This window comes from Benincasa hispida, chromosome 1 (assembly GCF_009727055.1).
Source record: "Benincasa hispida cultivar B227 chromosome 1, ASM972705v1, whole genome shotgun sequence".
In the NCBI taxonomy this organism is placed as follows: Eukaryota; Viridiplantae; Streptophyta; class Magnoliopsida; order Cucurbitales; family Cucurbitaceae; genus Benincasa; species Benincasa hispida.
In genome coordinates this window covers 82,770,666-82,784,933 of record NC_052349.1, presented here as the reverse complement: position 1 = coordinate 82,784,933, position 14,268 = coordinate 82,770,666, and the positions used below count along the sequence as shown (strand labels likewise).

Genomic DNA, 14,268 nt, shown 5'->3' with positions numbered 1-14,268 from the left:
ATTACTCTCGCTCTCGCGACTCTCGCTCTCACTGTCGTCCTATCTCTCTCTCACACTGTCACTCTATCTCGCTCTCATGCTATCGTTCAATCTTGCTCTCACACTATCGCTCTATCTTGCTCTCTCCACCTTTCTCGCTATCGCTCTCTCTCTCTCCATTTTTCTCGTTGTCGCTCGTTCTCACGCCCCTTTCGTTATGCTATTTACATACCTTTTTTGAGACCACATTGCTACAAACACCAATGAAACCAGGTTCAAGAAAAGTCCGTTCCGTTATGAAAAATCCGTTCTGAAAACTTCGTTTGGTTCCAAAAAACTTCGTTTTGGAAAACCTAGTTTAATAAATTTTCGTTCAACAAAATGACAGTTCAAATGAAGTTTAAATTTTAAAAATTTCACCATTACATGTTTGCTGTGTATTAACGATTTTAAGTTGTAGATAGATTTTGTGAAAATTTTCAAATCAATCGTACAGTGACAAACAATCACATCACGATGGAAGATAGACAGAAAGTGAGAGCGAGATCCACGTAGCGAGAATGAGACAGTTATCAGGGACAATTTTTGTAATCTCATACCGTGATAATATCAGCAAAAAATCAATTGACACTTTTTTAAAAAATCGGGTCATTTGGTATTATGCATCTAGATATTAGGTCATTAGCCTAACTTTCCCAAGAAAAAGCTAGCAGAGAGAAAAGAGTTGTTTATGTATAAAATAAAAAGAAAAATAATTGGCATGCAAGAATCTGCCATATCATCATGTGGCCATTCACATCGCCTACGGCCCTAACTGTACATTACACGCATTTTTTTTATTCTTTATTTATTTATTTTTTTGTTTTTTCATCTTCTTCTTAGTTCTTCCTCTTCCTATCCATGGAAATTTGCAGAAACACTTGGTTTCCTTTTCTGAGTTGAATTTCTAATCCTTTCTTCTCTCTCTTCCACTTCTTTCCAACTACTCCTCCTTCACTTCCAACCAATTCGTTTGTTCGCCTTTCGCCTTCATTTGAAAGAAACCGACACTCCTCCCTCCTCCTCTTCTTCTTCTACCACTTACCACTGCCAACTGTTCCTCTCTGCGCGGCTATGGATTTTCCAAATTCTTTATTCAGGATTCTCGCCCTTTTTCTTCTGTCCATTTTGCTGTTTCAAGGATCTGGATCCCACGCTCAGCTTTTGCCTGAATCCGAAGGTACGCTCATCCGCTTCTTCATTTATTTAACTTTATTCTCTCATCTCTCCTGTTCTCTCTGATATTCTTTGTGGATTTGGTCTCTTTTTTGAGTTTTTGATAGGATAGAGAGACTCCCAATACTCTAGGTATTTTGTTTCTGTAGTTGAAATTGCTATGTTTGGTTGCATAGAAACTCCAGGGAAAAAAGTGAAATTAGTAGAAATTAACAGTCGGATTCTTCTTGTTCGGTGCGATTTTAGCAACAGACTGAGATTAAATTCATTTCCCGCAATCTGAGAGAAAATTTTCATTCATTCAAATTTTCTTCTTCTTCTTCTTCTTTTTGATCGATTTCGTTTTGTTTTTCCACTGATTTTTTGTTTGCTACCGAAAATTTGCTTAACTGCTACTGGTAGTTTTTCGTGCTGTGGCATTTTCCCGCATTTTCTCAACAACCATTTCTATCATTTTTTTTCCCTCCTCATCCTGGATTAGTGTTAGGTTCAGGTGGTTTCGAATTCCATCATTTTCCTTTTGATTATAATTTTAATCACTATCTATTGTTCTTTTTTTAATTTTCGAGAACTAAAAAGGTCAAATTATTCTTTTTGGACCATACAATATAAAATATCAAAAAATTTCGATACACGTGATTACGTATACCAATATTTGTTGTTATCCCTTTTAGAAATAACTTGGTCTTAATTTCATTTTTTTTTTTAAATTTGAGAATGGACCAAAATTAAATATAACTAATCGAAACGTCTATTCAAATTATTATTTATTTATAGTACCTATAATAACTTACTAACCAATAAAGTCTATAAATATGGTTATATTTTTTTACCTGGAAATGGAAAAAAATAATTAGTTGAAGTGAAATCACAACGAATAAAATATTTAAAATATTTTTTTAAAGATCAACGTGATTGAATATTCGAATTTCATACCATTTGATTGATAGCACAAATTTTATATTAATTGAGTTATATTGACTTTAACATTTAAAAATAGTGAACTATTATCTAGAATCATAATACTAATGATCATACCATCAACATAATTATATCTTTAAAATAAAATGAAGGTCAGATATGTTAATTAATCTCACTCTTTATTTTTTTTTCAGTTTTATTTTTATTCTTTTAAATTTCACAACTCGTTTCCATTATATTAAATATTCTCAATGTCATACTGTAAAAAAAAAAAAAAAAAAAAGGAAAACTTCAAAAATTGTTTACATAAAGTTCTTAAAAGGATTTTTCCTATTAAATCGATGTTTTATTATATTTAATGAATATATGTCAAATAGTATTTAAGTGACATATTTACTTGTCTACTGTATTAATAAAAATTATAACTTTATAGTACATAAACTCTTGTGGACAAATTTTAGTTTTATTATTATTATTATTATTTTTTAATGAAATGTCCTAATAAAAAATGTATTGAAATTGACTAAGACATTATTATCTATTTTCAATGTTTTTCTTAAAGTTAATTAAGATAAAAACTTTGAAGTCACGTCACAGTACATTCGCCTTTAATGGGCAAACATGGGCCAGATAGGCCCCACGGTTTATTTGGGCCCGGGACACTCTCACCGATCCCAAAACTTATCTAATCGTTTCACGTGAGATCTGACTTTTTCTACCCTCCCAAGTCTATACGAAAGAGAGGATATTATTCTTTTTGGTGCTTTTTGTTTTTACTTTTAATTAAATAAACAAGATACTATATTATTTCATTTTTAATTTGCATAGATGAATTATAATAGTGTAAACCGGGGAAAGAGGTTAGCAAGGAATATATTATTTTTTTCTCTTTCGAAATAGAAAGAAAGAAAGAAAGAAAAAAAAAAAAAAATTTCATTCATTTTCAATTTTTTATTCCTTTTAAACTTTTAAGTTCTACCTAGGAGATGAGTTGAATGTTGAGGCACTTGTCTCCATCATGTCATTTCGAAATTTTTTTATGTAAAAGGCTTCTTAAATTCGATGCTATTATCAATGAATAATTGAGCTCTAATTGAGATTTTTATTTCATATTCGCCCATTAGTTGGAGTGTGTTTTTATTACGTAATTTGGTATTTTATCCTTTTTTGTGTATTTAATATTTTATTGAGTCTAGAACTCTAGATTGATTTCGATGCATGTTTTGGACTAACAAGAAACAGAAAGGTCATTCATTTGTTCTTAATTTTGAATGCCACTCCTGCTAATTTAAAAGTAAATACTTAATTTGTTTTCCATACAAACCTTAAAAGGTTTTTAAAAGTATTTAGTAAACCTATCGATATTTAACTTAGTTGTGAAAGTAGAAATTGACTTTAGTGTAGGAACATGAAAAACATGTTTAATACAATTATAGTATGTAATTTTCTCAAACCATGTGCATTTAAATTCTAAAGGTTTTTATTTTTCGAGAAATTAAAGGATTCTTATTTAAAGTTACATGTGACATATGAATTAAAATAATAAAATAAATATTAGTGTGATTGAATATGAATAATATAAAATAAAACCATTTCATATCATCGTAGTATCATTATTCTTAAACCACTTGTTTTGTAATTATTACAAAATACTGCTTCTCATAAATGAGCATTAATTATTAAGATCCCAGTTAGGTGAAAATCCGGCAGCCCAGCTGGCTCAAGATTTCTACTAGTCAGTCACCAGTGGGTTTTAGTTGAGCAATTAAGTCCTCTGGAATTTGAACACCACCAACTTTTGCAGTGTTAATTGACTCACATGTTTTGAACAACTTGTCTGAATAACATACCTTTAAAGCTGAATTAATGTCTGTTTATTGACCTGAATTAGCTTTGACTATTATGAATTGATCTGTGGGCTTTGACTTTGACCCAAAGACCTGTTTGGTAGAGCCAGTATTCTAGGAATTGAATTCCTTCATTTCATTGGAGGATTGAATTTTGATAATTTCAGCCTTTTTTGTTCCTTCTTTTTTTAATGTTTCAATTGGTGGGATTCGGAAAACTAAAACAGGAGAATTCAATCATCTCAGTTCATTGAAAATAAACTCCTTCCGGTTCCATGGACTTCAAACTAGGGAGGATCACGATCATTATTATCCCTATTATCTGGTCTATGTTTAAATCATTCAAAATGATTCCGAAACGTGGACTATATTTTACTATTCCAACGACCGACAAGTTATGAGCTTACGATTTTATGAGGGTAAAACCTTCCTTTTTGATTAGGTGAACAGAATAAAATAGCTTGGTGTAATTCTTTGGTTCTGAACTAAGATAATTACCCCCATTTCCTGGATCTCGATATTAATGCATTTTACCAATTGGTTTGTGTGGACAGTGAAAGCCCTTCAAACAATATCTTCAAAACTAAAGAATTTAAGCTGGAATGTAACCCGGAGTTCTTGCATTCGAGGTGAAGGCTTTTCCAATCAAGCTTTCCCGGGGAACCAAATCTTGAGGAATGTCACATGCAATTGTACTTCCACTCTCTGTCATGTGACAATTATGTAAGAAACTTATTGCTTTTCCCCATTGATGTGCTTCATGTTTTCTTCCTTTACTCACTGCTGGGAAAGTCTTTCACATTTTGAAAGTTTGAAGTAACATTTTTTCTGCTCTGAGTGCTCTTTCTTTATTATTATTATTATTATTATTTTCGTCCGCTCAGGAGTCTTAGGTACCATTTAAGAGAAATGAATTTTCCAGCATATAGTTTAGATTTTTATTAATCTAAGTTACAAGTAAATAGAAAAACATAAGTAAATAGTTGGGAATTCAAGCGTGATAAAGAAGAGTTTCCATATTTTTCACAATTTTTTTAGTAAAAATTGACTGTGCCTTTTCTTAATTGTTTATTAATCCTTGATCCCAATTCCCAATCATTGGTTAATCGTCGAAAATGAATTCTCCACTGTTAAGAATTAACTATCGAAGTTGAAGTACTAGAATTAATTGTATTATTCTGCATACAATATCTGTTTATTACGCTTACTATTATTCTTAAACTAAGTATTATTTACAGCAGATTAAAAATTAGGTAATGATTGATAATAGATATTATTGATCACCAATGCTTATAGAAAAATCAGCTATGAACAACAGTTATTCTCTAATCTATATTAATTTCAGGTACATTTTTTTTCCTAATTGCTACTATTGTCTGGGTTAACTGGAGATTTGATATCTTATTTATTGTTATTTGACAGCCTGCTTAAGGGTCTCAATCTAACAGGAACTTTTCCAGCTGAATTTGGTAATCTTACTCATCTGCAGGAACTGTAAGTGCTGGAAACCGTCTTTCTTTATTGTATTAGATGCAAACGTTCGGATCTTCCACTGACATTTGGAAGACTGGCATTCCTTTGACGGGTGATTGACAGTTAAAAGTATATAATTCTAAGCGTAGTTCCTCTGATTAAACAGTGATCTTACTCGCAACCATATTAATGGTCAGCTACCCAGTAGTCTTGCCAATGCTCCTCTTGTCAAACTGTAAGTCATGTATTGGACTAGATTGGATTTCCTTTGGCATTCTTTGTAGCTGATGATCATCAAGTAATTGACAAGTTGGTTGTGTGTTTGTCGGTACCATGCAGTTCTCTCTTGGGAAATAGGCTAAACGGTTCAATTCCCAAGGAAATTGGTGACGTTGGCAACCTCGAAGAGCTGTAAGTGATGAAAAAATATGGTTTGTGTAATTGAATTAAGATTTTAGGAAGTTGTTGACACTTGAGTTGCAGGGTCTTGGAAGACAACCAGCTAACTGGAAGTCTACCTGCCAGCCTTGGAAATCTGCACGGTTTGAGAAGATTGTGAGTCGCTTGCCCTTTATCTCTCTTCTTCTGGAAAGGAAATTGCGAACTTCAAACAATGAATGTAATCTGCTGTTTCTTACCCCTGTAGACTTCTGTCTGCAAACAATTTCACAGGCAAAATACCAGACTCATTTGGAAAATTAAAGAACTTGGTTGATTTGTAAGTAACCCATGTGACAAAAATTTAGCCTTTCATTATTTCCATATCACTCCACAATTTCTGAGTTTTCAGTTAATTTCTGCAGTAGGATAGATGGGAATGAACTGTCTGGGAAGATTCCTGACTTCATTGGGAATTGGATCAACCTTGACAGACTGTGAGTAGTCTCATATCTACTTTGCAATAGCTACCCTCTATTAGATATCCAAGATTTATTTGCACTAGTGCTATTATTACCGGTTATCAAGGGATTCTTGAAACGTTTCTTTTCCAGGGATATACAAGGAACATCGATGGAAAATTCCATTCCTTCTACAATATCTCAATTGAAGAACCTGACTCAATTGTGAGAATCTCCAAGTTTCCAATTAGTACATAGATTACTCCAATTGTGTTGAATTGCTTTTCACCTTTATTTTTTTTTGTGTGCAACTTGCTTAACAGGAGGATATCCGACTTGAAGGGGTCATTTATAAGTTTCCCCAATTTGACAGATATGATAAACATGGAAGAATTGTAATAACTTAGTTTGTTGTCTATATCTCAGAAAAGTGCATTTTTTAATTCCATCTTAATCCAGATTTTCCTTTTCATGCAGGGTCCTGAGGAATTGTTTAATTAATGGGTCAATCCCCGAGTATATTGGAGAAATGAACAAATTATCAACTCTGTAAGTTCTTATTGACTGATTCCTATGCACATATGCTGACAAGAATATCGTGTTTTTCCCCTTTTAATTTTCAGTATTACACCCATTAGTCAGCCACTGCCCAATTTAATCTTGAATTTTCAATTTCATTAATTTGAATCCTAAATTTGAATAAGCAGTAAAATTGATACTTTGTTGACATTAAATCAGTTGCGCACGAATTATGAACGAGTTAATAATTCATATAAAATTCAAGCTAAAAAATACTCAAGATCATGTCATAGAAATGCCAAAACTTAACCATGAAAATACTTCCTAGCCACAAAGTCAAATAAATAAAAGAAGCATTTAATTACAGTAATAAACTGCTCAAACCTAGCTACAAAATACCTAGCACAGACGAAGAAGCCAATAACCATAAAACTACATTTGACCAGCGACAAAATTTAACTAATTCAGAGTATTATTTTTCCACCTATTCATGTTTAGGGTCAATTCATGATAGTGAAGGATTAAGATTCGTATGACTGGTGTTCGGGGTAAAAAGAAAAAAAGAAATTTTGCTCTATTTTGCCTCTCTTGTTTACTTCTGTGGCCAAAACTTGATTCATTGTTCGAAGGAGTTTGGTTTTTTCTTCCATCCTCAACACTGGAAAGCCTTTTGAAATACAAGTTGAAATGAATCTTATAACATGCCTTATTAGGACCAAATAATAACAATAATATAATAAAGAATCAGGATATTAGGCTTTTTAATCCCGAAGTACTAATTTTTCTTCTCTTTGGGGCCGTATTATTACTTCCACGAGTTGGAAACGTCTATTTCTTATTTAGAAATCTAAAGTAGTTTTTTCTTCTTTTTATGCCCTCCTTTTTGTAGAGATCTAAGCTTCAACCATTTAACTGGTCCAATTCCTAAGACATTTCAGAATCTGGTGAAGAAAAAGATAGACTTCATGTAAGTGGATAATTGGTTTCAGAGTATTATTTGTACACCTCCATCAACAACTCACTAACAGAACCTAATTGGTGCAGGTTTCTGACAAACAACTCACTGAGTGGTGAAGTGCCTGGTTGGATCTTGAGGAGCAAAAGGAACATGTTAGTAACTTAGTATACTGTATAACCATGCATTGATTCATGTGGGCTCTGAAGAATTTTGGATAATAGTATCATGATTTTTTTAACCTTTATTTATTTATTTTTGCACTGATCTGATGTAAAAAATGCTTGGAAATTTGAAAATTTTGTATTGCACTATACATTAATCTTTATGAGATATATATTGGATCGTTGCAGAGATTTGTCTTACAACAATTTTTCAGGGTCTACTCTTGCTAGTTGCCAACAATCACCTGTGTAAGCTTCTATACTCCAAACAAAGCAAGGAACAAAGTTACTAATATATCCTACTCTGATAACTATCTGCCCCCCCACCCCCCAAATCTTACATGATGGCTGAGCCTTTTTTTTACTACAGGAACTTGATTGCGAGTTACCCACCTGCAGTGAATCATCAGTAAGAATGACGATGGTTTTGCTCTCCCTTTCTTCATTGTGCGTCAAAACTTGAGTGACATGACAGTGATCAAAATTTTCTTACATGCAGAGTTCCTTGGTGCCTCAAGAAAGACCTTCCATGCTCTGGAGAAGCTGAATGTAAGTAGATCAATATCTTGATATTATGGTTCGTTATGGAATTGAACTCACCTGTTTAATGATTTTACGGTCTCTGGAAACTTGTTCCAATATGAAAATAAGTGGATAAAAAACATTGAATTTGTATTTTCAAATGCTCATGTTTTTTAGCAACTAATTGAATTTATGACTAGTTTTATGATTTTACTACTGAAAACCAGTTTATTGTTAAATGTTCAAAAAGAAAAATAAGTAGAAGTAAACATTAGTTTGGTATTTTCAAATGTTTCTTAGTTGTATTTGGTAGTAACCATCTATGAAATATATATTTATGTACATTGTTATCTGTAACTTTAGTTTATAATTTTTAAAAGTTTAAGAAGAAGGTAAATAGTAGAGCAAGAATAGAGAGGTTAACAGATTCTGACAACAAGATTGAGTTGAAAACAATGTTCAGAATCATACTAAACCAAACTTTGGGAAAAAGAAAGACCAGTTAATTGTTCTGTCATGGATTGTAGTTTGAGTATTTGATTATATATTGTGCTCATGACAACTGCAGATCATTCCTTGTTTATTAATTGTGGAGGAACTCGAGTGACAGTTGATGGGCATGATTATGAAGAGGACCTAACTACAGAAGGCAAGTCAAACTTCTTTTCCGTTTCAGAAAAATGGGCTTATAGCAGTACAGGAGTTTTTTTGGGTGATGAAAATGCTGACTATTTAGCTGCAAATAAGTTTGGCCTGAATGTGAGTGGTCCACGCTATTATCAAAATGCCCGACTTTCCCCTCTCTCCCTTAAATATTATGGCCTTTGCCTGCGGCGCGGAAGCTACAATGTGAAGCTCCACTTTGCTGAAATTATGTACTCTAATGATCAAACATTTAGCAGCCTTGGAAAGCGTATATTCGATATATCAATTCAAGTGAGTATGCAGTCAGTTTATGACTCTACAATACAGTCTACAGTCTACTAGTGTGTGGATTTCATTTATTCAATGAACTTCTTGTTTTCCAAATTTCTAGATTTAGTTAGATATGAATGATCATGGATTAAGAATTTCAGTTGTTCATCAGCTGTGCTACATTCTACAGGGAAAACTAGTGAAGAAGGATTTCAATATTATGGAAGCAGCTGGGGGTGTTGGTAAGAACTTCATAGTGGAAGATAAAAATGTTCTTGTTGATGGCAGTACCCTTGAGATTCATCTATATTGGGCTGGTAAAGGAACCACAGCTGTGCCAGACAGAGGAGTTTATGGGCCCCTTATTTCTGCTATCACAGTTACACCAAGCAAGTTCTTTCTTGCACTTTTAGATGGTCTTTCCCTTTTTCAGATTTTGAGAATTCCTTCTAATTGATATACTTATTTTTGTTATAGACTTTGAAATCGATGAGGGAGGACTATCGGCTGGAGCACTTGCTGGCATTATAAGTTCTTCATGTGCAGTAGTCATTATATTGGTCGTAGTATTTCTTTGGATGAAGGGTTACATATGTAAGAAGAAAGTCCTAGATAATGGTAAAGTTGTTTACTGTTTAAACATACTGGCAGTTTATATTTATTTCAATCAAGGCATTAAAAAAACTGAAAATCTTATTTTTTTCCCTTGCTTTAGAACTTTCTGGCGTAGATTTACAAACGGGTCATTTTACCTTGAAACAAATTAAAGTTGCCACCAACAACTTTGATCCTAAAAGTAAAATAGGCGAAGGTGGATTTGGGCCTGTCTACAAGGTGACCGGAAACATTTTAATTCTTTTGTGTGCGAGAAGATAATCATGTTGTAAATTTTGTTACAACATAAAACTCTTATAAACTTGAGATTATCTTCTTTGGTCAAGGATAGGGTGTATTGTCAGATGGTGCTTTGATCGCCGTGAAGCAACTCTCCTCCAAATCGAAACAAGGGAGCCGTGAGTTTGTTACGGAGATTGGCATGATATCTGCATTGCAACACCCAAACCTCGTTAAGCTCTATGGCTGCTGCGTTGAGGGAAACCAATTGTTGCTTGTATATGAATACATGGAAAACAATAGTCTTGCTCGTGCACTTTTCGGTAATTGCATGAATGACATATTTGGTTTAGTGAACGTCAACATTTAGATTGGTGACCAACCGAGTCTTGACTCGCTTGCTTCTTGTTGACTCAAGGTCGAGAGGAACAAAGGCTACACCTTGACTGGCGAACAAGGAAGATGATATGCTTGGATATAGCTAGGGGATTAGCTTACCTTCATGAAGAATCAAGGTTGAAAATTGTTCATAGAGACATAAAGGCCACAAACGTGCTGCTCGATAAAGATCTTAATGCTAAGATTTCTGACTTTGGTTTGGCTAAGCTTGATGAAGAGGAGAACACCCACATCAGCACACGAATTGCTGGAACCATGTACTCTCTCTCCTTTTTGTGCACGTGTGCATGCATAATCTTACATATGTGTATAACTCCTGAGCATGCATGTTTACGACAAAAACATCTTAAGGTCAAACCAAGTGTCCAAATCACATGCATTTGTATGCATTGCTTTCCTGCACGGTCTTGTTGAGTCCGTTTCAAGGCATATTTGATTAAAATGGTCTATTTCAGGATCACTTGATCATAAATTTTGTGTTGATTAAAAGTCAGATTTCTAGTTGCACTAAACCTAGTTATCATCTTTAAACATTCAAGAATTAATTCAACAGGTTTCTTGGAGGGCACGCTAATATTCTTGTTTTGCTTTTTTGTTTTCTTCAGTGGTTATATGGCACCTGAGTATGCAATGAGAGGATACTTGACTGATAAGGCAGATGTTTACAGCTTTGGGATTGTTGCCTTAGAGATAGTTAGCGGGAAAAGTAATACAAATTACAGGCCAAAGGAAGAGTTTGTTTATCTTCTTGATTGGGTATTTTCTCCACACTACTTATCATATTTCCTTTTCACATTTTTTTTAGTTTTTATGCTTATACGATCTCTCATAATTAATCAGATTCAAAATGGCATTCGTCTCTAATTGCTAAGATTAATATATTGAACTTTTGCTTGGAAGTTATTGAGAAAAAAAAATGTTGGTTTGCTTTTGGAAAGTTAGATAATAAAGAATTCACTTTGGTACAAGTATTTATTGCATTCCTTGTATGTCTCAAGTCTCTTTACATTAGAAATGGAGAGACGAAGAAGTTTAGCAATGTCATAGTTCAAGTAGTTATCTGTTCGTGTCTCTTTTTTAGGTTTGAATTCATTTTCCTCCTTTGTAATGAAATATTGAAAAAAAAAAAAAATGGAAAGTAATATTTTAGCTTGTAGTTTAATTTATGTGATTGAGAAATATGTTTAGAGATTATTTTTTTTAGACCTGTTGAAGTGAGAGCATGAGATAAGTGATTGTTTTTTGTTTGGTACTTGAAGGCCTATGTACTGGAAGAGCAAGGTAACCTTCTAGAACTGGTAGATCCAGACCTTGGTTCAAATTACTCATCAGAGGAAGCAATGAGGATGCTGAGCATAGCTCTCTTATGCACCAACCCATCTCCCACTCTCAGACCAACCATGTCTTCTGTGGTGAGTATGCTTGAAGGTAAGATTGCAGTCCAAGCACCGATCATCAAGCGCACTTCATCTGGCCAAGATCCAAGGTTTAGAGCCTTTGAGAAGCTCTCGCATGACAGTCGATCGCAGATTTCAAGCTCAACGGTTTCTCTAGATGCTGAACCTCAAAAAAGCATGTTAATGGATGGGCCATGTACTGATTCTTCAGTGTCCATTGATACCAATGGCAATAATCTCTACCATTCTGCATCAAGTGATCCCCTCGAAAATCACCGTCATGTGGATAATATGAAATTGTCGGCTAATTAATTCATTCAGAAAACATATTTGTTATTTACTTTTTCTTGCAGGCCCTGTGTTACTTAAGTCATTTATGATTCTTTGTACAAAGGTAAGGAAATAGTCTCTGGGATTGGTTCTTTTTTGGCAACAAACTTGTGTGCATTCTGCATGCCATGTTGGAGTTCAGCTGTCTCTTGGTAGAACAAATGTAATGTAAACAAAATTATGTTGAAAAATTTGATCATTCTAACATGTTTATTTTGTACTCGATGGTTAAGACAATTACACCTTTACTTGAAATTGAAGGTCAAATATCACTCTCCATTTGATGCGTCTATATAACACACACATTCATATAGTACACATTATACCGTTGATTTAAGTCTGAAAAATTGACAAAAATGACCCATTGGAAGTTTTCCTTGGGAAAAAAGGACCCCTTTTATAAAACATGTATTTTTGACCCCTCAAAATTTACCATAGGTAAGAAAAGACCATTATACCTTTTCTTTTTAGGAAAAAGATTCAAAACTTTGGAAACCCAACAATCCCTCCCTCCATGACCATTTTCTTGTTCGACCATTTCTTGTTCAACCCTTTAAATTCCTTTCAGAACTCCTCACATTCTTTTAGTTTTTCTTCAATATTTCGGTTCATCTTCATCAACATAAACATCATCTTCAAGTTCATCTTCATCAAGTAAGAATTTTTGGATATTTTAGGAGGGTTTTGGTTTTGGATTTCTTGACATTGTTCTTGATTTCATGCTTTTGTGTATCTTTATACTTTATTTTGTTATAATAGTGAGTTTTGATCTTGTTTGAGCTCATTTGATTCAAAAAAATTGAATCATTTTTTTGTAAACAAGTTTATGGGTTTTGTTTTCATGGGGTTTCATAATTTTTGGATTTTTTGTGAAAAAGCCGTTAGCATTTTAGAATGATTTTGAGGCTTAGATCGTATATGAGTTGATTTGTACATTACAAACCGTTTTTTTGCTTTAAATTATGATATTATAATTTAGAGGCCTCCCAATTTGATGAGTCTCGATCGGGCTACTTTAGATCTTGATTGGGTGGGCAACCGGGTGGGGCTTTCAAGTGATGGATGTGGGGACTCGGGACCGGGTGGGACTGGGCGAGATGGGGTGGGACCAGGCGATGGGACTGAGCGAAATTAAGGGCGGAGTGTTATTGTTTTTATACCCGGTCCCAGGCTCGGCCGGGTATGGGGTTGGGCCAAAAAATAGTAGTGTTACAGAGTGGGATCGGGCGACTCAGGACTGAGATGGGGCAAGACGTTACTGTTTTTTTGGCCTGGTCCCAGGCTTGACCGGGTATGGGATCGAGCCAAAAAATAGTAGTGTTACAGGGTGGGACTGGGTGACTCAGGATAGGAAGGGGCAGGATCGACAGTTTATAAAGCTAGCTACTGTTTTTTGGCCCGATCCCGGGCTCGACTGGGTATGGGACCAGGCCAAAGAACAATAAATTTCATTAGATTTTTTTTAGTAGATATTCTGACTCAATGTGTTGTGTTATGTTGACTTTTAATTTATCTATTTGATGAAAAATGTAGGTTATAATGGAATTGAAAATGAAGGTTCATTCTAATGATGATTTTCCTGTAGCCCTTTCATGTTGTTCCCATATAGGAAAAGTTATCCCTAAAACTTAAAAGAAACTAACTCCAACACAATTAGCCATGTTTAGACAAACATGTTTTGGTCCTCCCCTTGACACAAACATCATCTTCAATGGAGCACTCATTTACTATATTTTGATCGAAAGGTAGAGGAACCTAGGAGTGATGTCATTAGTTTTAATCTTCTAGGAATAAGGTGTCATTCAGCCAAATAGAGTTTAACCTTATTACAGGACTGAAACATCAAACGAGAACTGTGAGGGGAGAAAATTCTTTTCTAGATTTGGAGCTAAGTATTTAAATGACAAAGAGGGTACGAAGGCATATGAAGTGGACGCTATTTGTCCATTCCTTGAGTTT

General features: G+C 34.2%; 1 protein-coding gene across 5 annotated transcripts; it reads left to right on the top strand.

Moving 5' to 3' along the window:
* Positions 1-757: 757 nt before the first annotated feature.
* Positions 758-12,529, top strand: LOC120084463 (probable LRR receptor-like serine/threonine-protein kinase At1g53430). Of its 5 annotated transcripts, none has more exons than XM_039040249.1 (24): positions 758-1,198; positions 4,517-4,685; positions 5,385-5,456; positions 5,602-5,670; positions 5,775-5,846; positions 5,919-5,990; positions 6,082-6,153; positions 6,239-6,310; positions 6,428-6,499; positions 6,598-6,669; positions 6,752-6,823; positions 7,683-7,760; positions 7,838-7,903; positions 8,102-8,161; positions 8,283-8,321; positions 8,412-8,461; positions 9,003-9,370; positions 9,540-9,738; positions 9,827-9,967; positions 10,065-10,183; positions 10,296-10,506; positions 10,602-10,839; positions 11,188-11,338; positions 11,842-12,529. In XM_039040249.1, exons 1-24 carry the CDS (start codon positions 1,093-1,095, stop codon positions 12,289-12,291), a joined length of 3,090 nt encoding a protein of 1,029 aa, XP_038896177.1. In that variant the 5' UTR covers positions 758-1,092; the 3' UTR covers positions 12,292-12,529. The 5 variants fall into 5 exon arrangements, with proteins under 5 accessions (XP_038896177.1, XP_038896202.1, XP_038896207.1 ...); XM_039040274.1 differs by having other exon boundaries at positions 759-1,198; positions 4,517-4,654; positions 5,452-5,456; XM_039040279.1 differs by lacking the exon at positions 758-1,198 and adding an exon at positions 3,760-4,404 and having other exon boundaries at positions 4,517-4,654; positions 5,452-5,456.
* Positions 12,530-14,268: the final 1,739 nt, after the last annotated feature.